Source organism: Pongo pygmaeus, chromosome 19 (genome assembly GCF_028885625.2).
Source record: "Pongo pygmaeus isolate AG05252 chromosome 19, NHGRI_mPonPyg2-v2.0_pri, whole genome shotgun sequence".
In the NCBI taxonomy this organism is placed as follows: Eukaryota; Metazoa; Chordata; class Mammalia; order Primates; family Hominidae; genus Pongo; species Pongo pygmaeus.
Window position 1 is genome coordinate 101152121 of NC_072392.2, and position 24113 is coordinate 101176233.

Consider the following 24113-nt stretch of genomic DNA (forward strand, 5'->3'; position numbering starts at 1 on the left):
CGCAGGCTCCCCACACAGTGACGCCCATCCATCCTCAGCAGGAACTGCAGGGTCCCTACCGCAGGCTCCCCACACAGTGACGCCCGTCCGTCCTCAGCAGGAACTGCAGGGTCCGTACCGCAGGCTCCCCACACAGTGACGCCCATCCATCCTCAGCAGGAACTGCAGGGTCCCTACCGCAGGCTCCCCACACAGTGACGCCCGTCCATCCTCAGCAGGAACTGCAGGGTCCGTACCGCAGGCTCCCCACACAGTGACGCCCGTCCATCCTCAGCAGGAACTGCAGGGTCCGTACCGCAGGCTCCCCACACAGTGACGCCCGTCCATCCTCAGCAGGAACTGCAGGGTCCCTACCGCAGGCTCCCCACACAGTGACGCCCGTCCATCCTCAGCAGGAACTGCAGGGTCCGTACCGCAGGCTCCCCACACAGTGACGCCCGTCCATCCTCAGCAGGAACTGCAGGGCCCCTACCGCAGGCTCCCCACACAGTGATGCCCGTCCATCCTCAGCAGGAACTGTAGGGTCCTTACCCCAGGCTCCCCACACAGTGACGCCTGTCTGTCCGTCCGTTTGTCCGCAGGAGCAGGAGGGGCTGGGCAGGGAAGACACAGGGTCTGTCTGAGCATAGCAGTGACCCATACGTGAGGGACTTTGTTGTTGCCGTCTCCCCAGGGTGCAGAGGGTGGTGGTTTGTGGCCATCCTTGCAGTCTGAGTGAGCAAGTGGCCGAGGGGTAGACTTTGGATGGCTCCAGGCGGAACTCAGGGAAGGAAGCCGTGTACTCCCATAGCTCTGGGCTCTGTTTGTGGCTGTGGCCACACAGGGCAGGGCCTTGGGGCAGGGAGGTCAATGCTTTTGGGAAGGGCCTCCCCCATCCCTCAGAAGCCTCCCACCCTATTCCCCTTGGGCTCCATCCTTCTGTTTTTTTTCTGGCTCTGGTTCCTGGTGTCTGTTTGCAAGGCTGGCTGGACACTGCAACCACCTGGGCTTGCTGCTGTGGCCTGGACGCTGGGGTCTCTCTCGGCCCGGTGGTGGTCTGTATACCAGAGCTGAGAAGCGGCCCTGTGGTAGAAGGGGGCCTTTCTATGCTGAGACCACAGATTGTCCCTGCAATAAGCAAACATTTCTCTGAAATGTGAGATAAACGCTTTATCCACTGGTGATCCGTGGTTGTTAGTAATTAAACCAAGTAAATGGTAGCTCATTTGGTCAGGCCGCTTGCCGTTGATGAGGGGTGCGGAGCTTCTGCAGCATCCTGGGGAGGTCCCGGAATGTGGGTGTGGGCTGTGCTGATGCTGGAGCAGCCAGTGGGGAGAGCTGCCAGGCCACTCCTGACAGCCCCGCACCCACTCTGGATGGAAGCTTCTCGCTCCCAGCCGATACGGGCCTGCTGCCTGCTGCAGGGGCTGGAGGGGCCCCTCTGCTTGAGCCTCGGGGTACCCCGTGCCTGTGTGCCCTCCTGGCTTTGCCCGTGGTTGGTGGCCGTGTTTTGGGCTGCGTTGATGTCATTGTGGAGCCCACTCTGGGCCTCGGCACGTCTGAGCTTGATTGGGGTGGAAAATGCACCTGGTGGTTTGTATTATGTTATTTCTGTTTTATTTAATTTCATTTGCCATTCTTATTTCAAAAGATGCTTCCTACGTTTGTGCTATATTGTTAGTTTAACTTCCTACCCTTTCCATCTACAAATTTCTGTTTTTATTGTGGTTCTCAGTGACCACAGTCTAGGGGTTCTCTCCGTCTCCCCTCTCCCCTCTCCCCTCCTCCATCCCTCCTCCCTCCTAGGCAGAGCCTGTGAGACTTGCAGGCATTTCCCCAGAACCCAGGCCCTCTTGGCCATCCGGCTGCTGCCCCACCCAACCTTTGGCCTCTCCTGGGGCTCCTGGATGGTTGGGCGTCCGGAATCCCCAGCAGCAGAGCGCTTGGTCACAAGGCCCGAGTCACATGCCCCAGCTTCTCCAAGGAAGTGCAGAGTCCAGCCGCAGGGAGGACTTTCTCAACCGGCCCTGGGGCCAGCTGTCCTGCTGCTCCTTGTTTGCTGTGGGCTCACCTCTGTGGGCTTCTCACTCAGACCCACTTGCACCCATGGGACCTTCCCACCCATTTCTCCTGCCTCCTTCAGTCTGTGCCCAGCACCCCGCTGTCAAGCCCCTTCCCCCCCAGCCCCTGACGCTGGACACGCTGGAGGAGACTGTGGCCCTGTGACATGTTCTGGGCCATCTCCAGGGCCTGGAGTGGGCACCTGTGCCCAGTGCTGGAGGCTGGGGGACAAGTGCTCTCTCTGATAAATGCCTCCGAGTTTCAGTTCTGTGGCTGTAGTTTGTAAGTCTCCTAGCTCAGCATCCCCGAGCCCACGCCCTGGGGACTCATGGGGCCGAGGAGAGAGGAGCGCAGAGAACATGAGGATACGTGAGCCCCTTGCCTGAGAGGTGTGCTGTGAACCTGGAGAGCAAGGCCAGTGGGTCTGGGGTGACAGACAGTGCGAGACGCAGGAGAACAGGCTCGGGATGCTGTGAATCCGGAGAGCAAGTGGGCCTGGGTCTGGGGTGACAGACAGCGCGAGACGCAGGAGAACAGGCGGGATGCTGTGAACCCGGAGAGCAAGGCCAGTGGGTCTGGGTCTGGGGCGACAGACAGTGCGAGACACAGGAGAACAGACGGGATGTCATGTGCATTGTGGCCGGTGGGGCTGGCGCCTCACACACACGCCCCGGAAGTCAGGGTGTGGTGCTGACGGTGTCCGCGCTGCCAGGCTGGAGCTGGTGACGATGTCTGCACTGCTGGGCTGGAGCGGAGCTTGCTCTCTCTGCAGTGGGACCCGCTCACTTTTCCTTAGCTGGATGTATCTTTCACATTTACCTTGTTTAACAGCAGAGCTGGTGAGAGGACGCACACCTGGCGTCACCATTGTCCCCCGTGCATGTCCCCAGCGTCCTTCATGTTGACGCGGGCCCCGCCCCACGGCTCAGGTCTGTCAACTTCCCAGGAACAAAGCAGAGCACTTGGCCCCTGGAAGACCTGGAAACCAGGAACGTCGGAGGCGCTGGCGGCCTTGGAGGCCGCTTATCTCCGCGTGTCTGAAATTCTGTTTTCCACCTTTTTCCTTCAGGCTGGTAGGAGGCACAATCTCTCAAGCCTTCCTTAGAAAGGATGATTGTCCTCCACCCTGCCCCAAACCCCCTGTGTTCTTTGCAACGTCTGATGAGAGCATTCTGGGTTATTCACAGTAACTAAGCTGGGTGATCTCACGAGAGGACGTAATGAAGCCCAAGGAGCCTGGCGGGGGCCAGGAGAGGCCTTGCTCTGAGTGTGGCTCGCATGGGGGCAGCGCCTTGGCGTCTGTGTGTGGTGTGGTGGTTTTCCTGCCAATCTCTGGAAGGGGCCTCTGCAAGACGCCTTGCCTTCAGGGCCTCAGGCCCCTCTGGGCACGGTGGGTGTTCATGTGTTTCTACAGGGTTAGGCTCTGTGCACGGCGTGGTCTGCAGGACCTGGACAGCCCCTGCCCTGGGGCATTTGTGTTGGCCACGTTGGTTTGCCCTCCTGTCCAAACGCTGCCAGTTCTTGTCCTCCAGGGCACCCCGTTTCTGTCTTTTCATTCACTGGACCTCCCCACCTCCTGCGCCGCACCACCACAGCCGGCCAGGTGCGTTCTGCCCCCAGGCCCTGTCCTCGCGGCTCTTTGATCCTGTGCCCTCAGTGTGCGCTGTCTCGTGGCTCTCGTTAGAACCAGGGTCAGCCACCCCCAGCTCCCACATGGCGTCCGGTGTCTTGGGGGTCACATGTGTCTGTCTGCAGTCCCTAGGTGCCTCAAGCTGCGTGTTGCCTGTGGGGCATGTCTGAACCTCAAGTGGTCCTGAGTTGTGAGAGAAAGGCTTTCTCATCGATAGTGTGGTCTGTACTGTTTTGCAGAATCTTTTTAATTAATCCTTTCTCTTTTTCACAGTGCACTGGTGATCGCTGCGGTGTTTGATCGAGACATAAACTGCAGAAGAGCAGCCTCTGTAAGTTTTCTCATTTTGATATTTCCTTTCCTGAAGGTGGGGGGCAGGCCTGGTCTCCCCGATGCTCCTCTGTGCACTGCCGCCTGGCCAGCTCACCTGTCCACAGCAGGAGCCGCGAAGGAGCTGCTGAGAGTGCCAGCTGCGGGCAGGCCCCTGCTTCTTCCAGTCTCTGGGTGTCGGGAGAGCCGTGGTCTTCAGCGTTTGGAGGGCAGTCAGTGTTAAGCCTCCCGAGAGCTGCAGCCGTCACTGCTGGGGGTTGATGGGTGATGCAGGCGAGTGGGAGGTGCCTGATGACAGGTCTCGGTGCAGGCAGCTGTGCGCAGAAGACACAGAAGAGAGTGGGTTCTGCGAGGGTGGCCAGAATGTGGCGGCGGGACGGGTCACTCACCGGGTGGCTTTGAACCTCGGGAGGGGCTGTTGCGAGCAGTGGTCAGCTCTGCTTCACCTGGCCACCCTCGCCTGGGCCTTGCTGGATGTGGGAGCTGCCTGCAGGACTGGGTGCGTCTTGAACACAGATGGCTGGTTTCCTCTAGAGAGAGCCCTGTGACGTTTGGGGTGAATTCTGGGTGTGAGGAGCTGTAGCAACTGCTGCCGCGCCAACCAGACTACTTCATTTGGTTCAGAGCTGGGCTGGAGTGAGGCCTGTGTCTCTTGGGACCACAGAGAGCGGGCAGTTGAGACGGTGGACCAGTCTCAAGAGTCTTTATGTCAGATACAGATAAGACACTGAACACGTTTTAAGAGGGTAAGAACAGAGAGGCAGCACTTTGAGAAAGATGGAGGGGTGAGGTTGGCTTTTGGTGATGGGGTGGGCCCCACAGTTCCTCATGGGCTCGAGCTGCTGGAACTCTGTTTGCAGGCTCAGCATAGCTGGCTTAGTGGGAACCTGTTGAGGGAGCCGTTCACACTCCCTGATACTGTGAGACTTGGGGGCCAGTGGACCAGGTGGAAGGGGTGCTGGGACTGGTGAGGGTTTCCTGTCAGCCCTGCAGTGTGTGGCCCCTGGTGAGTGGGGCCATGCAGGTGCAGTGTTGGTTCTCTCTCTCTCTCAAATGCAGGAGCTCAGATGATACCCTGAAGTCTTTCTAGCTCAAAATGTCTGTCATCTTCTATAGCTTCTGGTGGTCTGCCTGCTCTCTGTATCCTGAAGTAGTTAGAAGTCTTTCTCTGCCTCAGGTCCTTTAAAACTAGAGAGAATTCACCAGGAGAGCTCAGAAGCTCTTCTCGGTCCCTGAAGCTGCTCTTATTTTGTCTTCAGCATCAGTAAAAACCTCATAATTTTTTGAGGAAGTCACATTTTTGCCCTGCTATTTACCCAAAGGCAGTAAATGTAAGACTTTGAAATATCATACAATTTTATGTTAAATCTGTACTTAAAATTAAGCTTTTAGATTTTCTTTACTGCAACCTAAGACATTTCATGGGAAGCAGTAATAAAATTAAAGTACTTAGGCTTCTATGAACCCTGAATATGAGGTGAAATAATATAAATCATTTTTCACATTAAAATCCCTTTAAATTGGCAACAAATCTTTTCTGATAAATACCACCGAGTGCACTCTTTTCTGATAAATACCACCGAGTGCACCTAGCTTACCCCGTAGCTTGCAAAATTAAAACAGCCAAAGGCAAAAGATACCTTGTTTGAAGCTTATTTGGAAATGTGAGGATTGAGGGCCTCATAATTGGGAATCATTTTTTCCAGCTGTGGAGCTGCTGCTTTCAGATAAAGATGTCTCGGTCTTTCTGGCTCAGCTTGGGTTCCTGTTTGACGCTGTCTCACTGGGTGAGGTCACCCCTGTGAGGCCCTGAGGCCTCTTCAGCACCGGCCAGGAGGCAGCAGCGAAAGGTGTTGAAGTCCTGTCCCTCCTTGGGGCTGGACACGGTCCCTTGCCCCTGAACTCCAGACGCCCTGCATTGCCTTGGTGCTCCCATGTCGAGACTGGCCACGGCAGCAAAGGCCGCGGTTGTCCCTCCCGTGGTTTGTGACCCTCCCAGCAACGCTGCGAGGAAGGTGCTGCAGCTGGTTCTCAGCATTGGCAGGAGCATGGCGACTCAGGCACTCAGCGTGTTAGTGAGTTTGTGAAAACAGTTCCAGCTGTGTTCATTGCTGAATGCTGGTTTTTCTGCATATTGGAAGGAATCTAGCAGACCCCCAAACGTGCTGACATTGCAAGAAGACATGTCTCCCGGCGGGGAAGGAAGGGGCAGTAGAGGTGGGGTGTGGTCGTGGCTTCTTGTTCACCATGAGGAAGGGGGATGGGGCCCCCATTCACTCACAGTTAAAGTAAAGGCACTTAAAGCCTCCATTTAACTGAGAAGATTTTAAATCTTTTTCTTCCAGCATTTCGTTTGATACATAGTGTCTGACCTCTATTTGTGACTTTTTATTTTGGGATAATTGAGATTTATATGCAGTTTTTCCTTCCTCCCCTCCCTTCCCGCTCTGTCACCCAGGCTGGAGTGCAGTGGTGCGATCTTGGCTCATTGCAACCTCGGCCTCCTGGGTTCAAGCAGTTCTCCTGCCTTAGCCTCCCGAGTAGCTGGGATTACAGGCGTGCACCACCATGCCAGGCTACTTTTTGTATTTTTAGTGGAGATGGGGTTTCACCATGTTGGCCAGGATGGTCTCGAACTCCTGACCTCAAGTGATCTGCCCACCTTGGCTCCCAAAGTGCTGGGATTACAGACGTGAGCCATTGCGCCTGGCGGGGATTTACATGCAGTTTTAAAGACTGATGCAGGGAGAGCCCATGCGTGTTTCACCATTGCCTCCATGATAAAATCTGGCAAAACCGCAATGGAACATCACAGCCTAGAACATCGAGCCAACCCACCAGTCTTATTCCTACTTCCTTGGTTTTACCTGTACTCGTGTGTGTGCGCGTGTGCGCGTGAGCTCACACATTTAGTTCTGTGTGATTGTATCACATACAAATTCATGTATCCACCACCACACTCAGGATACACAGCAGCCCTGTCTTCCCGAGAGGCCTGTGCTACTGCTTTGCCCACAGCCCCTGCTGTTTCCCTCTCCTGACCCTTGGCAGCCACCGGTGGGCTCTCCGTTGCCTATTCTATTCTGTCATCTCGGGAATGCTGTGTAAATGGACTCTGTGGCCTCTAACGCTGTAGCTTTCTTCTCTCGGCACAGCTCTCTGGAGACCCACCCCGAGCGTGGTGGGTGGTGCTGGTTTGCTGCTTCTGTTGCTGAGTGGGTGCCGTGGTTTGTGTGACCGTTCGTGTGTTAGGACATCAGGATGGTTTCTAGTCTTTAAGCTGCTGTGAACATTCGTGCTCAGGTTTTTGTGTGAGTGTAACTTCCATTTCTCTGGGATAAATGCCAGGAGTAGTTTCTGGGTCATGGTAGTTGGACATTTAAACTGCTTTCTAGAGCAGCTGCACCATTCACGTTCGCACCACCACCTGCCCACAGCCCTTCATTTCTCTGTCCTCTCCTGTGTCTGACATGGCCACTGTTTTCTGTGTTGGCCTTTTTGACAGGCATGTGGTGATACGTCTTTGTGGTCTTTACCTGCGTTTCTGTCATGCCTGATGGTATGGAGCATCTTTCACGGGCTTACTTGCCATCTGTACCTCCTCTTTGGTGAAATGTCTGCTCAGGTCTTTTACTCATTTCTAAGTGAATTGTTTTTTGTAGTTGTTGAGTTTTGAGCACTCTTTACATATGTAGGATTCTGGTCCTGTGTTGGATTTGTGTTTGGCTTTCTCCCAGTCTGTAGCTCATCTTTCCATCCTCTTCATAGGGCAAGAGTTTTTAATTTTTAAATTTTGCTGGGGTCTCGATCAGTTTTTTGTTTTTGTGGCTCATGTTTTTAGTGCTTTTTAAAATGTGAAGACTTTCTTAAGGTCTGGGAACTCCGCCTCGCCCGGTCCCAGGGATGCTGTCCCGTGTTTTCTGTTCTGTTGGTTGGTCTGCGTGTCTGTTCTGCCAGCGCACACTGTGTGACAGGCTGTGCTGCGACGCTGCTGTGCGTAGTCAGCCTTCGCACTGGGCAGGGAGATGCCTCCCAGTGTCTTCTTTCTCAGGACTGTTTTCCCTGTTTTAGGGCTTGTGCTTTTCCACATAAATCTTGAATTTTTAAAACATCTTTTAGATAACCACTGGAATGGTACATGTCTTCCTAATAGTGTATGTTAAATTGACGTTACAGTATATCTTTGTTGCGTTGCCTTTTGGCAGGTTTTGTTTCTTACTTTCCTAATGAATTTATTGCAAAAGTTACAAAATTGCAAAGCAGCAGTCAGGCCTCCTCCCTCCCCTTGTAAGAGCTGCACAGGAGCGTGCTGCGAAGCACCTGTTTCCTCCAATCTCCAGCCCAGCCCAGGGGTCTGCCTTGGAGCCACCTGCACGTCTGGTTTCTGTGTGATTGGCCAGAGGTGGCGGGCGTTCCTTTTCCCGGGGGGGTGAGGGCACAGACCCTGGGTGGCTGTGTTTCGGCTCCTTGACTTGGTGCCCGTCTGTGTGTGCTCCTCCCAGCAGCCCTCGCTCAACCTTGCTCTCAGGAAGCCCCCAGGTGAGTGTTGGCAGGAATCCTGCCAGGTGGGAGGTCGCTCCTCCAGAGCATGGTCCCTGAAGCCGCCAGCCTCCCTGGCCTCACCCCTTGCTGGTGGTGTCTGTGGTGTGGCCGTGGGTGCACTTTGCTGGTTCTTCCTGGGACGCTGAAGTCTCCTGTGTCTCTAGCCCTGAGAACTCGGAGCCCGGGTGCTTTTGGGAAAGACGGGGCACCAGCTGGTGACACATGAAACTGGAGATGTGGTTGTCACCTTGCCCAGGTAACCTGCTCTGCCTGGTCGGTGCGCCTAAGGAGGGCAGGGTGTGTGGGGAGGACATGAGAGGCCTCCTGGAAGCACTTCATCCTGTTGAAGTTCACATTTCGACCTTTTCAGCAGCCCTTGCTCTGGGCCTGTGCCCGGCCCTGGGACTCGGCCTGGAGAGCCTGTTGACACTGTACCATGGGTGCGGGCAGGGCACCCTCCCTGGAGGGCGGCACGCGGTGCCAGTTGGTGACCATGAGCTGCCTCACTCCTGAGGAAGAGTGTTCGGGCTCTGGGCTTTGATTTAACCTGCCTGTCTGTCTCTCCGTGTAGACAGTCTGGGCCTCCGAGTGGGTGCTGCTGGGAGGCTCAGTGGTAAAGGCCACTTTTCAGGATGTGTCTGATTTTATAAACTTGAATTCTTAAATTGTGGTTTTAAAGAGCACCAGGACGTAGAAACAGAGTGACGCACCTTGAGGCTCTGTTCAGCCAACAATGAGGGCTTTTATTTAAAAAATAAAGCCTTGGGTCATTAACGTTGTGCTGTTTGTTCTGAACTTGCCTCTGGTGTTGGCGGAAGCTGACCTCGCTCACCTGCTGTGTTTGTTCTTTGCTCCGCAGGCCGCCTTCCAGGAGAATGTGGGGAGACAGGTATGGCTGCTTTTAAACACCTTTATTCCAAAAACTTCCTGCGGGTTTATAGGTAGGAATCTTGAGAGCTGTAACCCTGGTGTCTTCTTGCACTGTGAGATGTGGTGTGGCTACATCAATGCCAGGGTCATGAGTTCACTATAGGACGCACATGTTAAACAGCGAGTCCTGTTTCACAGGGAACCTGCACGTACAGTAATTTACATACACAGGCCGGAAAGCTGTGCTTTACGGGTTGCCAAGAGCCACATAATGTGGCTCTGCAGGGTGGGGCGGGTCCCTGAGACCAGCCTGGCCTTGCAGGGATGCAGGCCTGACCCCGCCTCATCCCACACAGAGCAGGAGCTGGCTCTGTTGACGTCAGCTTGTGCCTCATCCAGACCGTAGACGGGCCCAGAAGTCAGCTCCCAGAAGCTATGGACCCCACGACCCCACGTCATGCTGGGGCTGCTTTTGCTGTGCCCTCTGACCCTGACATCTGGTCACTGGTCAGCTTCGCCTGTAAATGGGGGGCCCCAGGTTATTCATGTTGTGTGTGATGACATCACATCTTGGGCGTGTGGTCGGGTCTTGCAGGACAGTGGGACAGAGGCCAGAGAGGGGACCAGAGTATGGGCTGGACCTGGGCGGGGAGCAAAGTTCCCATGAGAAGTCAGCCGAGAAGGCTCTGGAGTTCCCGGACAGCAAAGCAAATGCAGCTGGGGTCAGGGCTGTGGCTGGGTGGTGTGGGGCGGCATGGGGTGGATGTGGGCCTGTGGACCCTTCTGACCCGTGGGGAGCCCTCCAGGCAAGGTATCTGACCTGGAGTGGAAGCATCGAGGCCAAATGAGTCCAAAGGAAAAGCCGGATGCCAGAGTCAGCTGGAGAGGCGGGCGGACGAGGACTTGCGCCTGTTATTGAAATGGTTCTGGAGGAGCCTGGCGTGAGTGGTGTGGGTGGCTTGCTGTAGACGGAGCCCAGGAAGGGGCGTGACTTCCTCTTGTTGGCCCGAGGCGGCCGAGGCCCACCCAGCGTCCTTGGGGTGCTGTGGGGTCTGCATGTGTTCAGAGCCCTGAGCCCTGGTCGGAGCCAGTTCACTAGGAAGAGACACCAGCCTTGGAAGGGGAGCCTGGGTGTGCAGACAGCAAGAGCCGCCCAGGCCGAGGAGAATGTGAACGAGGTTTGGTCTTTTGAGTGGAGAGTGTGGCTGCTGTGAGGAAGAAGGAGCTTGTTGGAAACCACTTAGCTGAGCCGAGGGACTTGCCAGCTTCCCGGAAAGTGACAGCCCAGGAGAAGAAGTCTCCCTGTCCCTGGGCTTCCAGCCCCTCCAGAGCCCCCACTGGAGAGGGGCGTGCTGAGGCCAGAGCCCGGGGTGGCAACCGTGCTGGGTGGGCCCTGGGGCACACTCCGCCGTCACACTCTGTTCTGGGTTCCCAGATGCTGCTTCCTGGGAGGAGCAGCCTGGTCGCGTAGAGAGCCATGGGGCCCTGCAGCTGAGCTGACCAGCCTCCCTGTGTGTGTGGCTGGATTTGAGCCATGTTACCTTTGTCGGAGCAGCTCAGGTTGGGGATTGATTGACAGGGAAAGGAAAGGTCTTTACACTTGGTCTAAATTTAGGCAAGCAGCCAGAAAATGGGATATTCTCATGGGTGCAGGAGTCTTGCACCTCAGTCCTGAGCCTGAGCTGTGTGAGTCTCAGAGCATCCTGCACAGTGACCAGCATGCGGACGGCAGCGGGAGCCTCGTGGAAGAAGCTGCACAGATTTTGAAGAGACACAGACTTTGAAAGAAATGCAAGACGTGCAGGTGCGGAGCGTCTCCCAGCCCCGCATGGCCATGTCCTGATGAGGTTGGATAGAAACATTTGAGAAGAACGTCGAGAACTTGGCAAGGCAAAGCAAACGGGAGTGGACGTGTCACATATCACACAGGGAAGCAGCCTAAAAATCCTCGGATTTGGAGAAGGCTGTTTCTAATACACAGATGTGGAATGAAGTTGTAAGAAATGCATTACAGTAGAGGCCGCTGGGTAACAGCAGCAGGGATGGGGGGTGGTTGGGGAGCGGCCTGGGGGACACAGAGGGGGCTGGGGGCAGAGATGAGGGACCAGCTTCTCTGTCCAGGTTCATCTTGGCTGGAGTTGGAGACTCTGGTCCTGAGTGGTCTCTGCCTTCTCCCCACTGAGCCCAGGGGCTCTTGAGCAGGTTGTGACTAACCCATGGGCAGCTTCCATGTCCAGGGCCTGTCCGACATTCCAGCCCTATGACCCTGCTCCTAGGCGAGTGCTGTCCAGGCCCCCGACACCATCAGGCCCTTGTGGTGGCCTGTCCACACCCAGGCCCCCCACTTCCCCCTGCACAGGTGAGGAAGTTGAGGCTCAGGGCAGCTGAGCCCGCCTTTGTCTGCTTGGAGCCTGTTGTTCCAGCCCTAGCCTGGCCAGACAGAGCCTTGGACCCTGTGTTGGTCTTGCTTTGTTCTCACCGTGGGGGGATGCTGGGCACAGAGTCCTTTTGTTCTTGTTCTTGGTGAGACCTGGTCCTGGGCCACCCTGGACATTTCCCTGGGCTCCTGCCTGCTGTGATGTGGGACATGGAGTTGTACCCCAGTGGGCGACATCCCAGGTTGTGGCACCTGCTGTCTTTCTGCAGAGTGAGCCGCAACACCTCCACCCGGGTGCAGGTTTCTCCCCTGTTCCACGGTTCAATGAAGGACGCTTGTGCTGTCACCGATTCCAGCAGCCTCAGGCAGAAGTTTATGGTATCTCCATCAGCCCAAGCTCCCAGTGTAACCCTTGGGAGAGATTTGCTGGAAGAAAGCTGCATGGTACCTACTCATTCCGGCCTCTCCTGGTGGGAAGGAGGGATGTGGCCCTGGGTGTTCTCAGGAGTGCTGGCTGCTCAGTTACGTTTACTTGTGAAGCTATTACATGAAGGTGTGAAGTTTTAATGATCAAGTGCAGGGTGGTGATGAATGTGCTAAAGACGTCAAGGAAGGATCTGAATCCTGGCCTCGGAGGTGGGCAGGCTTGGGAGACCTTTGAAAAACCCTGCTGTGGTTTATAGCTGTAAGGCTTTCTGTGTTTGGTTTAAAGTTTGTCATTTGTATTTTCTTAGGAAATTATTTATGTTGTTTCCAGAATTTCACATCCTGGAACCTGAGTGGTATCAGTAACACCATGTAGGCTTCGGGGCTGGAGCTGGGGCTCCACTGGGAGGCTGTCGTGGTGAGGTGGGAGGAAGTGCCGCCTCTCCCATGTCAGAGCCTCAGCGGCTGCTGGTCCTCGATGCTTCTGGGGTCAGCTGTCACTACCCCCAAGAACCGGCTGGGCCGGCTGCCCCCAGTCAACGTCTTGCCTGCCTAGGACAGCTGAGCGAGGCCTGGGCTCTGGTCCAGGCTTTGTAGACCATGCAGGCGGCTGCATCCCCGACCTAACCCAGGTCTGCTCGCTCTGGTGTGCACCGACCTGCCAGCTTTGTGGCATGGGGCTCAGGCCGATGGAGGTCAGTGGCTGTAACACTGTTGAGACCTGAAGACCGTTGACGGTGTATGTTTTCAGGAAAGGTCTCTTACAGCATACTGAAGTGGAAATGTTTGAGTTGTTTGAAAAAGATGAAATACTTGTGAGTGGTTTCAATGATTTAGCGTGGTGTTGCCTGGGTAGACCCTCAGGAAGTCAATGTGACATGGAAGTCCTCGGTGAGCAGTATCTGTGGTGTGTGCCTCGCTCGCCACCTGCCTCAGGGCTCGGGGTTCATGAGTGTAAATGTCTGTGGATATGATTATTGAACTTGGTGAAATGCCTTTGTTCATTCAAATTCTTCTTTTTCCCCCATTTCCACTTTCTTATTAGGGCACTTTCCCTCATGGTATTGATATTTTGACCACAGCTGACTATTTTGCTGTCGGTAACAGATCCAACTGTTTCCTGGTTATAAGGTAAGTTTTTAATGTATATCACAAAAATAGAATACCCTAAAATCAGATTGGATGTCAGAAATCAGCTTCCACCATTTTCTTTTTTCATCCTGTCACATCCACTAAATGGAATGCAGTTTTTGTGTGAAAAATTAAAAATGGAATTGGGAACAGTGACTGAAACTTGTGTTTCATGTTGAGTGGACACACCTCATGCTTTACTACGCTAGATAGGGGACATTTACTCAGTGTTAAAGAGGGGCTCAGCTTCAGGAGTGCGGACTTGCAGTGAGTGCTGTCTCTGCTCATGATTTTTCTCCTGGTCGCCCCGTTTTACCCGTGCTGGTTCTGTGTGGGGCTTGGAGTTTGACAGGAAGCAGCTGCAAGCACGGCCACACCTCCTCCTGTTGCTTCCGTACTGGATGTCCTAAATGCTTTCCCAGCGTGAAATCTTGGATTGGAAGGGACTATTTCTTTTTCTGTTTCGGTAATAGAAAGTGTTTTGAAGTTGAAGTTATCTGTAGATTGTGAAATGAGTAAGAGGTATTTTAGAAATCAGGTTAGAAACAAATGTTTAGCACCTCTAATTGCAGTTTACAGAATTATATCAAATTGTTTTAGTTGTGTAATTAGGTACTGGGGAGGTTACTTCAGTTATCTTAGTTGATCCATTGCAGCAGAAATGTGAAAAAGGGTGTGACTTTATTTATTTATTTTTGGAGACAGAATCTAGCTCTGTTGCCCAGGCTGGAGTGCAATGGGGTGTGACTTTATGAAGTGATTTATTTGCCTTAAATTAGGACCAGAAGCATGCCCGATGCATTTTTAACATTAACCATTAAATACCCTAAAGATCGATTCCCCAACAGCCCTGCTGTGTAGACCGTGCAGAAAGGATGTTTCTCCATCACCAGCCTGGGCAGAATTTTGAATATGTAGCATTTGGCCTCTTTGCCAGGAAGGATCTTGGAACACACTTATCTGTATTTTTATACCCTTTCAGTTTTCCTCAACATTTAATGTCCTTTTTTGCCTTATCAGTTCTTTCCTATTAATACTTGGCCATATATTTTATGTGGAAAATCTACTGGCCTGATGCAGTGGCTCACACCTGTAATCCCAGCACTCTGGGAGGCCAAGGCGGGCAGATCACCTGAGGTCAGGAGTTGGAGACCAGCTTGGTGAAACCACGTGTCTACTAAAAATACAAAAATTAGCCAGGCGTGGTGGCAGGTGCCTGTAATCCCAGCTACTCAGGAGGCTGAGGCAGGAGAATCGCTTGAGCCCAGGAAGCGGAGGTTGCAGTGAGCCGAGATCGCACCACTGCACTCCATCCTGGGCGACAGAGTGAGACTCTCTAAAGAAAAAGAAAATCTACCACCTTTTCCCGAGTTTCCTGGGTAACATACCTGACAGCTATGGGAAGCTTCAGCATATTTCCCTTGTTGCTGAGGTTTCTAAGTCAGCCTAACACTTGCATGTAATTTGCTGTGTGTGTTTTATAAAAACATTTGCCAACACAAGACCTGGGTCCAGGCATGTCTCCCCCCAGTGTGTTTGGCTTCCTCACGATTCCAGGCCCTGCGTGCAGACCAGATGCCACCTGTGAGGACGCACCGGCAGGCAGGCCCCTACAATCCCGAGGGCGGCATCTCCGTAGCAGTCATGGCTGCACCCTAGCACTGCGGGGCCCTCCCTGCACCCGAGGCAGGGTCCTGCTGTCAGCCTGGACCTTGGGGTGAGGGAGGCGGTGGTCCTGTTCAGCAGAGGGCATGGGACTGAGCACAGCCCAGCAGGGAGGAGAGTTAGCAAGGCCCTGGGCCCTGGCGGGGAGCTGTTGGGGGCCTTTGAGCCATAGTGAAGAGTGTGGATTGTCCTGAGGTCATGGCACTTTGATGGTCAGGTCTGTGTTTTGAACATATCCCTGTGGCTGTATTTGGTGACTGGAAATAGGGAGAGGGCTTGGGGGCTCTCGGGAGACGGGAGAGGGCTGGGGGCCTGGAGGTGTGCCCGCTGGAGGAAGGTGGGAGTTGCCAGGGCATTACAGAGGGTCTCAGAGCAGTGTTGGCATCACTTCGCAGCTGGAGGGCACAGCTGAGGGCGATAGTGTCGTTGAGTGCGAGGAGGTTGGGGGCTCAGCTTGCACGTGCTGGCCTGCGAGGAAGCATTAGCCTTGCTGACACGGAGATGTTTCCTCTGCAAATTGGAGTTTTAGACACACAGACTGGAATTGAACTAACAGAAGGGCACCCCGGGAAAACTGTGGGGCGAGACAAGGAGGATGGGGGGACCAGCCGTCGCCCTGCTCTCGCGTTTATCATCACAGCCTCTTTGAGGTGTAAATGACACGCAGTAAGCTGTGCATGTTCAATAGGTACATTTTTGTAAATGTTAACATCTGTAAATTCGTACCTATCACCACAATCAAGATGAGAAAAGACTCAGGTTTCCCCTTTCCCTTTTGGGGTCCCTCCCCTCCCACACCCCCTTCTTCAGGCACCCCTGGTCTGTTGCTGTCACTGCAGCTGTGTCTGCATTTCCCAAAGCTCTGTGTGAATGGGTTCAGGCAGTGGGCGCCCTCCTCACTCACACTGGCGTCCTCTGCTCCATGCTTCCTGCAGACTGTCCACCTGTGGGGACCATCCACGGAGCCTCCAGGGCCAGGGGTGTGGTGCATGGTGTCTGTCTCCACTCACCTGGTGAGGGGCTTCTGCGCAGTGTCCTGTCTGGGTTGTCACAGGTGCAGCTGCGGTGAACATGTGTGTACACGTCTGTCTTTGGGCCTGCGCTCTTGTTCTCTGGCACAGATGCCCAGAGCTGGGTGGCTGTGCTGTCAGTTTTTTTTTTTTTTTTCCTTCTGAGACAGAGCCTTGCTCTGTCACCCAGGCTGGAGTGTGCTGGCGCAATCACGGCTCACTGCAGCCTCAACCTCTTGAGTTCAAGCGATCCTCCTACCTCAGCCTCCTGAGTAGCTGGGACTACAGGTGCACGCCACCACGCCTTGCTAAGTTTTCTATTTTTTTGTGGAGATGACAAATCGTGTTGCACAGGGTGGTCTTGAACTCCTGGTCTCAAGTGACCTGCCTGCCTTGGCCTCCCAAAATGCCGGCCTTACAGGTGTGAGCCATCACACCCTGCCTGTAACTTCTTAGGAAATGGCCACACGGCTTTCGACGTGATGGTGCCATGCGCCCCCGGTGCTGGATGAGCTTTTTGGGGTCCGGGGTCTGGGGTCCTTGCCAGCGCTGGGGGTGTTGGTCTTTCAAGCTTGGCCACTGTCGTGGGGGTGTGGCAGCAGCTGACTAAATTGTGTTCTAGTGACTGATGATGCAGTTTCAGTCATCCATTTCAGGGGCATGTTTAACAAATCTTTCGCCCATTTATTTATTAGGCTAGTCGTTTTCTTCCTGTTGAGAATTTGAGAATTCTTCATGCATTCTGCGTACAATTCCTTTTTCAGATGCTTCCTTGCTACATATTTCCTCCTGCTCTGTGGCTTTCCCTTTCAGTATCCCGTATATTCCTAAGTCAAAGCCTTTTTTAAAAAAAATCAGCTTTGGGCCGGGTGTGGTGGCTCACACCTGTAATCCCAGCACTTTGGGAGACCGAGGCAGGCAGATCACGAGGTCAAGAGATTGAGACCATCCTGGCCAACATGGTGAAACCCCATCTCTACCAAAAATGCAAAAATTAGTCGGGCGTGGTGGCGCACCCCTGTAATCCCAGCTACTCGGGAGGCTGAGGCAGGAGAATCACATGAACCCGGGAGGCGGAGGTTACAGTGAGCCGAGATCGTGCCACTGCACTCCAGCCTGGGCAACAGAATGAGACTCCGTCTCAAAAAAAAAAAAAAAACCAAAACAAAAAAAAAACAGCTTTATCTTTGTACATCTACTTTATTACATCTAGTTTACACATAGTAAAATGGCCAGTTTTCAATATGGGTTTCAGGGTGGCAGCGGGTTTGGCAGATGTGAGCTGTTGAATGACCACCACCGTGGTCGATGTGGGGCACATGACCCTCCCTCCAGGAGGCGCTGTCCTGACGGACCTGCTGTCCCTGGGGTGCCACCATTTTAGAATCTGTGTGGGTAGCTTCCTTCATCCGCTCCCTGCCTTCTCAGCTGCCTGTGTTTCAGGGTTCCTCAGTGGTTCCTGCTGCGTGGATGCCCCACAGTTGAGGGGCTTTGAGCCCCCGTGGGTTTTGGTGTGAGCACACGGCACAACTCTTCTCCCCAGCTGGTTTTCTGTTTTTCGTGAGCATTGAGCCCCTGTGGGTTTTGGTGGGAGCACACGGCACGGCTCTGTTCTCCCCGGCTGGTTTTCTGTTTGTCGTGAGCATTGAGCCCCTGTGGGTTTTGGTGGGAGCACACGGCATGGCTCTGGGTTTTGGTGTGAGCACACGGCTGCTTCCTGCAGCTCTGGCTGCAGACCCTGGGGCTTGGGCCATTGGACAGCTGAGCAGAGGCTTCGTTTTCTTGTCCTACGTGCAGGAGGCTGAACGCTGCTTCAAGTGGTTGAAGTGTGTGTGTATTTTCTGTAAACTTTTTGATGATATTTCTACTACACTATGTTTTTTTAATTGATTCAGAAGAACTGGTTTATTTTAGGGAAGCCTCCTGTTGGTAAGACCAGTTGCGGATGCTTTTTCTAGATTTGTTGTTTGACTTTTGACTTTGTTTTTGGTGTTTTCCTGGTAGACTTTGTTCGGCATATGTGTTTGTAGGGATCGATTGCTTCTGTGGCTGTGGGTTTCGAGTCATAATTAGAAAGGCACATCCTACTTGGAGATTATTGTTTAAAAGTCTTCCGTGTTGTTTTCACAAGATGTAACTTATTTTTGAGACATAATTTACATGCTTTCAGCTGCTCCTGTATGGAGTGGACGGTTGTGGAGGGGCTGACAGTGTGTCCACCTGCGTCACCTGCGTCTTCCTTGGGAGGGGAGCTCCCACCACTTCCACGGCCAACACCGCTTCCTCCCAGCCCTGCCCTCGACATGGAGCAGGGCTGCCCCTCGGGGACAGTCGTATCCATGGAACCAGAGGGAACATACTCCTGTGTGTCAGGTTCTTTGCTCAGCGTAGTGCACCTGGGGCCCGTCCACAGCGTGTGTCCTCAGTGTGTGTGTCCTCAGTGCGTGTGTCCTCAGCGTGTGTCCTCAGCGCGTGCGTCCTCAGCTCGTGTGTCCTCAGTGCGTGTGTCCTCAGTGTGTGTGTCCTCAGCGTGTGTCCTCCGCTCGTGTCCTCAGCGCATGCATCCTCAGCTCATGTGTCCTCAGCGCGCGTGTCCTCAGCGCACGCATCCTCAGCGCACGCATCCTCAGCGCATGTGTCCTCAGCGCACGCATCCTCAGCGCATGTGTCCTCAGCGCGCGTGTCCTCAGCGCACGTGTCCTCAGCGCGTGTGTCCTCAGCGCATGTGTCCTCAGTGCGTGTGTCCGCAGCGCGTGTGTCTGTACCTCCTTTTTGTTGGTGAGTTGTGTGCACTGTTCTGTGGCTATACAATTTTTCTGTGAGTTTGCCTGACATTTAGGTTATTTTGAATTTTTGGCTCTGATGAATAAAGCAGTTGTATATATTTATTTAGAAGTCATCTTCACGTGGATGTCTATTTTCATTTCTTTCAGATAAAGAATTAGAAGAGAATTTTTGTATATTTAACTTTATAAGAAACTGCCAAACTGTTTTGCAAAGTGGCTGTATAATCTTGTACTTTCACCAGAACGTATGCAGCCTCTGGTTTTCCCACATCTGTGCCAACACTTGGTATTTGCCAGTCTTAAAATTTACCCATTCGAGTGGGGGTAATGATTTAACAATGAGCATTCCTGGCTGAATACTGATGTTGGACATCTTTTCATGTGTTTATTGGCCTTTTATTTATTTTCTTTTGTGATGTTTATGTACACATTTTGTGCCAATATTTTGTTTGGGGTTTATCTTTATATATTCTGTTACAAGTCGGCTTGCCTTTTGATTTTCTTAAAAGTTTTTAACAGCTTTGCTGAGGTATAATGGGCACATGTTAACTGTATATGGAGTGCAGGGCTTTACTGAAGTGCAGCTGGCACACGCTAACCAGAGCACACAGCTTGCTGTGTGTGATGTAGGTATGCACCTGTGAGGCCTGAGCACAGCCATCACCCTGGAGCCTCCCCGTGTCTGCTCCCTGTAATTCCTGCCTGGGTCCTCCCCCACCCTGAGGCCACTGATCTGCCTCTGTGGGTGTAGATGAGTTTGCACGTCCTTGAATTTTGTGTGAATGAAACAAAGCTGTGTGCACTCATTTTGTCAGGCTTCTTTGGCTTAGGGTAGTTGAGATTCAGATTGTATGTGTTGCTGCTGAGTATTCGATTGTGTGGATCAACCACGGTTTGTTTTCCCCGTAGATGATGTCAGGGCGGTTTCCAGATTTCGCTGTTACACATGAAGCTATGTGCACGTTTGTGTAAAGCCTGTGTGTGCACAAATGCTCTTTTCTTTTGGGTAACTGCTCAGGAGGGAATGGCTGGATCACGTGGTAGATTTGAAGAAATGGGCAAACTGGTTTTGAAAGTAACTGTGCTGAATTCTCACCCACAGGCAGTGAGTTCTCGTTCTTCCGCGTCTCACCACCTCTCCATGCTGTCTTTTCTAGTGTGTTTATTGCCGGCTTTCCTGAGTACACCCAGCCAATGATAGACCACCTGGTTACCCTGAAGATCAACCACTGGGATGGGTAGGTTTTCTGGTTTTGTTTTTCTAAGAGTTTTTTTTTCCCCCAAAGGAGAGATTCAGTTGAGCTTATAAGCCTTGAGTGTATTTTCTCACTGTGGATGTCGTATTTTAAAATAACTTCTGAGAAGTAATATGAATTCCAGTTTTCATGCCGGATGTGTTGAGTCATGGTCTGTCTCCAGTTCCACTTCTGGAGAGCTTGGTCCAGTGTGTCCGACGTGTCGGTGTACCTGTGCGAATGCCCACGCTGGCGTGTTGTGGAGTGCCGCTGCCGTCCGAGGGGGCACGGGCGTAGCTTGCAGGCGGACCCTGCGTCGTCTCCCTCAGCAGTGCTTCCCGCTGACTCTGCTCCATGTGGCTTCATCGGTGGTTTCTGCGCTGTCTGCTGGGAGCCCAGCAGTTTTTAGTGGCCGTTTTCATCATTACAGTAGCAGCTTCAGGGTTTCCTTGCATTTCATAGGCAGTTAAATGTGTCTCAGAAAGGAAAAGTGAAGTGCGGTCTGGAGCATAAACAGAGTGTTAGGGCTGTGACCGCCACCCCGAGGAGGTCAGAGGGTCCCCTTCTAGGACAGTGCCATGCTGTGGCACTCCTCACGGAGCCCTGAGGAGCGGCAGATGCCTGTGGGTGGAGGTGGTTTTGTGAGGGTGCGAGTCCAGAATCTCAGTTTCAGACTTGATGTGACGTGGAGGAGGTCCTTTCTGATCCATGGGGGATGCGTTTGCTGCTGCCTGGGGAGTGGCCCGGCTACCTGCCGTGGTCCTGCTGCCTGAGGAGCGGCCCGGCTGCCTGCCGTGGTCCAGGCAGGGCCCTCAGGACTGGGAGCCCCTGGGAAGGGAACTCCTGGGTAGCACTCGGGCTGCCGGGGGAAGACCCTCCCTTCATTCGCTTACAGAGAGGGGTGTGAGTTCCTTACACTCGGGGTGTCCCCGCAAATGTTACACCAAAACTCTCTCCATTAGGTACAAGGTCCCCTAAACCGAACCTGGGGAAAATTAATTAATTTGTCTGTTGTATCAGCCGATTAGTCAATAACGTCTTTAAAACCAAAGTTACATATATATGCCCATGGTGTCGGAGCTGTGGGACTCTCCAGCTGTTGCTGTCTGTCTCTGCCTCAGTTCTGTCGGCCTTTCCTTCATGTGGAAAGGGGTCACTTATTGGAGGCAGATACACTTTTAGTTTTTGTCTCTTCCTAATGTATTGACCCTTTATCTTTGTGGAATGGCCCTCATTGTCTCATGTTAGATTTCTTGCTTTAAAGTAACTGATGACTGGTGTAGTACCTGGGTTGGCAAGCCTTTTCTTTAAAGGGCTAGATAAACATGGTAGATCTCTGTTCCATATGCTTTGCTTTATTTTATTTTATTTAGTTTATGTAACCCTTGAAAAATGTGAAAACCATTCTTAGCTGAGGGCCGTCCTTACACCAAGACACCTCGGGCTGGTCTTGCGGCTGTAGACTGCATTGCCTCCGCTTCTCAGGTGCTTTGTCTTTTCTGTTCCCTCAGTTGCGGGCGATGGTCTTATAGACAGCATGCAGTTGGGTGTTGCTCAGGGTGTGGAGTTTCCTGGCACATGAGACACCACCTGCCTCGAAGAGCTCTTTGTTTACTGTTGGAAGTGGATCCTGATCAGGGCCCTTGGCCGACACTGGAGGGGCTGTGGCAGGGGGTGCTGCCAGCACAGGCGTCTGCCGTTGTGCCTTGTTTCACTGTGGTGCTGTGGGTTTGGTGTTTTTAAATAGAGAACAGACACCCGCCTTCACATTTTGCTTCTTTGTTGTTACATGGTCACCCTCATGATGATTCCAAGTCATGACCACTTGCTGCTCCATCTGGGTCTGGAGGGGCTGGGGCATGGGCTGTGCAGGTCACTCCCAGCTTGACCCTCTGCCTCTGTGTGGAGCTCTGGAAGGAGAGGTGGGCTCAGGAAGGGGCTCCAGCCTCTTGAGCCGGTGCTGGGTCAGCCTTTCGCTGTCCACGTGTTCAACCTTTGGGTGCTTTCAGTGTGTGTCTGATGAGGCAGTTACTGGATATGTGCCCCAGATTTGGTGGGTGAGCCTTAGGAAGTTCCTTCTGTTCACCCCTTGTAATCGTGGAGGGGTGGTTTCACGTGGCTCTCTCTCAGACTCACAACCTCAGAGTAGCGTGGGGGTGGGGAGGCTGGAGACCCAATTGCCACCTGGCCCTGAGAAGGAAAGGCAGCTGTGTCCCAAGAAGAACCGTGGTTAGCTGTGTGACCTCGCCGTGGTAGACTGTCCTTGTCATCTGTTGGAGTCGGAGGTTCTTGTGCTGGTTCGTGTGAGTGAGTGAGCCTCTGCTAAGTGGCCGGTTGAGGACTCACTTGTGTCGTCTCCCTCACTTTCTTTTTATGAATTGAATAAAGCTAGAATCATCAAAATGAAGGCACTTACGACATTCTCTCCTCACTCTCAGGGTCATCCGAGAGCTGGCTGCGAAGGCGCTGCACAACCTGGCCCAGCAAGCACCCGAGTTCAGCGCCACGCAAGGTGGGTGTGCGTCCCGGCCGGCCCGCGGGCCCCGTGCACGCACCGCAGAGAGGCCTGGCTTGCTGGTTTCAAAGGCTGGGGGCTGAAAATAAGGTTGTGCTTCTGTCATGGTGAGAAGCATCTGAGGAATGAGCTGTGGACTTGATCGGGGGATAGGCTGTGAGGACGGATGCGGTGAGTGTGTCCGCCTGCAGGGCAGGGAGCAGCTGAGCTGTGTTACGTACACCAGAGCCCGTGATGGTCCTGCCGGATGCCTGACACGCAGTGCTGCTTCCCTGGTCTCTAGTTGGCGCGCACCTGCCACACGTGAATGCACTTTGGAATTGGGCAGCGTGTATAGAAAGAAAGGGCCTAAATGGGAGACTCAAAGTCTGCCCAGGACTAACATCACCTTGGAATGGCTCAGCTAAGTCTGTACTTCTTACACTTCATCAGTGAAGAGAGAAATCCCGTTTGTTCTGTCTTGTTTTTTTTGTACTTGGAATAAATAATCATCTGACTTAAATGTGGGGAAGAATACACACATTTCTCAACATTACCCGCACTCCCCCGACATGTATTATAGGGGCTACACTGGAGGCTGGATTGTGGCTCTTTGGTGGAGTTGCTGATGTGACGCCTGTGTTGAACATCCTGTGGGTGCTCGTTAATTCCTAAGGGATCTTTCAGCTTCATGATCTGTTAATGAGGCGTCCACGTCACGGGTTTAGTGTGGCGCTCCGCTACTTTTCAATGCATAATTAACCCTTGCTGACACTAAGGGGGCTCAGCTTTGTCCTCCGCCCAGTTGAAGAGCACGGACGCCCAGGACAGGACTGTGACCTTTTGTAGATTTCTCTGATTCTCGAAAATCCGATCACCCCCAGCCACCACATCTTAGCCTCTCTGATTCTCAAACCATCGCAAGCCTGGCAGCACTTGGGGAGGCTGAGGCTCGGGGAGCTTGGTTTCCCAATGCAGGTGTGGCAGAGCCGCCTCGCTCTGTGTCCGCAACGCCCCCGGGGGCAGCCCTGCCTCTGTCCTGCTCCGCCGCCTCCACCGCCCAGGCAGCCAGGCAGAGCTCCTGCCAGGACCAGAGGCCACCCTACACCGACAGGGAAGGCCTGGGGAGTGTGTTCTCCTCCTCGCTCCCTCTCCTGTCTGAGTTACCCACCCCGTCTGGGGCACGTGGGAGCGGGCCGTGTCCAGCACACCGCAGCCTCTGTCCTGTTGCCCTTGGTGTCTCAGAGGCCATCCGCATCACCATGGGTGCCATCCTGGGCACTGGGGTGATGACCCTGAGGGATGCCAGTGTGGGTGGGTGCGTGTGGGCTTCCCACAGGTCGTCTGTGTGTGCACGCTGTCGCCTGCCCTCCCGGCCCTGTGTGGGTGCGTGTGGGCGTCCCACAGGTCGTCTGTGTGTGCACGCTGTCGCCTGCCCTCCCGGCCCTGTGTGGGTGCGTGTGGGCGTCCCACAGGTCGTCTGTGTGTGCACGCTGTCGCCTGCCCTCCCGGCCCTGTGTGGGTGCGTGTGGGCGTCCCACAGGCTGTCCACATGTACACACCCTCACCTGCCCTCT

The 24113-nt window shown here is 53.6% G+C and overlaps 1 protein-coding gene across 16 annotated transcripts in view; it reads left to right on the forward strand.

Moving 5' to 3' along the window:
- Positions 1-24113, forward strand: part of TBCD (tubulin folding cofactor D) — a 190770-nt gene that overhangs the window by 129341 nt on the left and 37316 nt on the right. For 10 of the 16 annotated variants that reach the window (XM_054456073.2, XM_054456076.2, XM_063655868.1 and 7 more), the window contains 5 exons: positions 3944-4001; positions 9402-9431; positions 13261-13346; positions 19965-20045; positions 22481-22554. In XM_054456073.2, the coding sequence (XP_054312048.1) occupies positions 3944-4001; positions 9402-9431; positions 13261-13346; positions 19965-20045; positions 22481-22554 (329 nt within the window). The remainder of the gene's footprint in view (positions 1-3943; positions 4002-9401; positions 9432-13260; positions 13347-19964; positions 20046-22480; positions 22555-24113) is intronic. The other 6 variants (XM_054456077.2, XM_063655867.1, XM_063655870.1 and 3 more) reach the window with 1 other exon arrangement.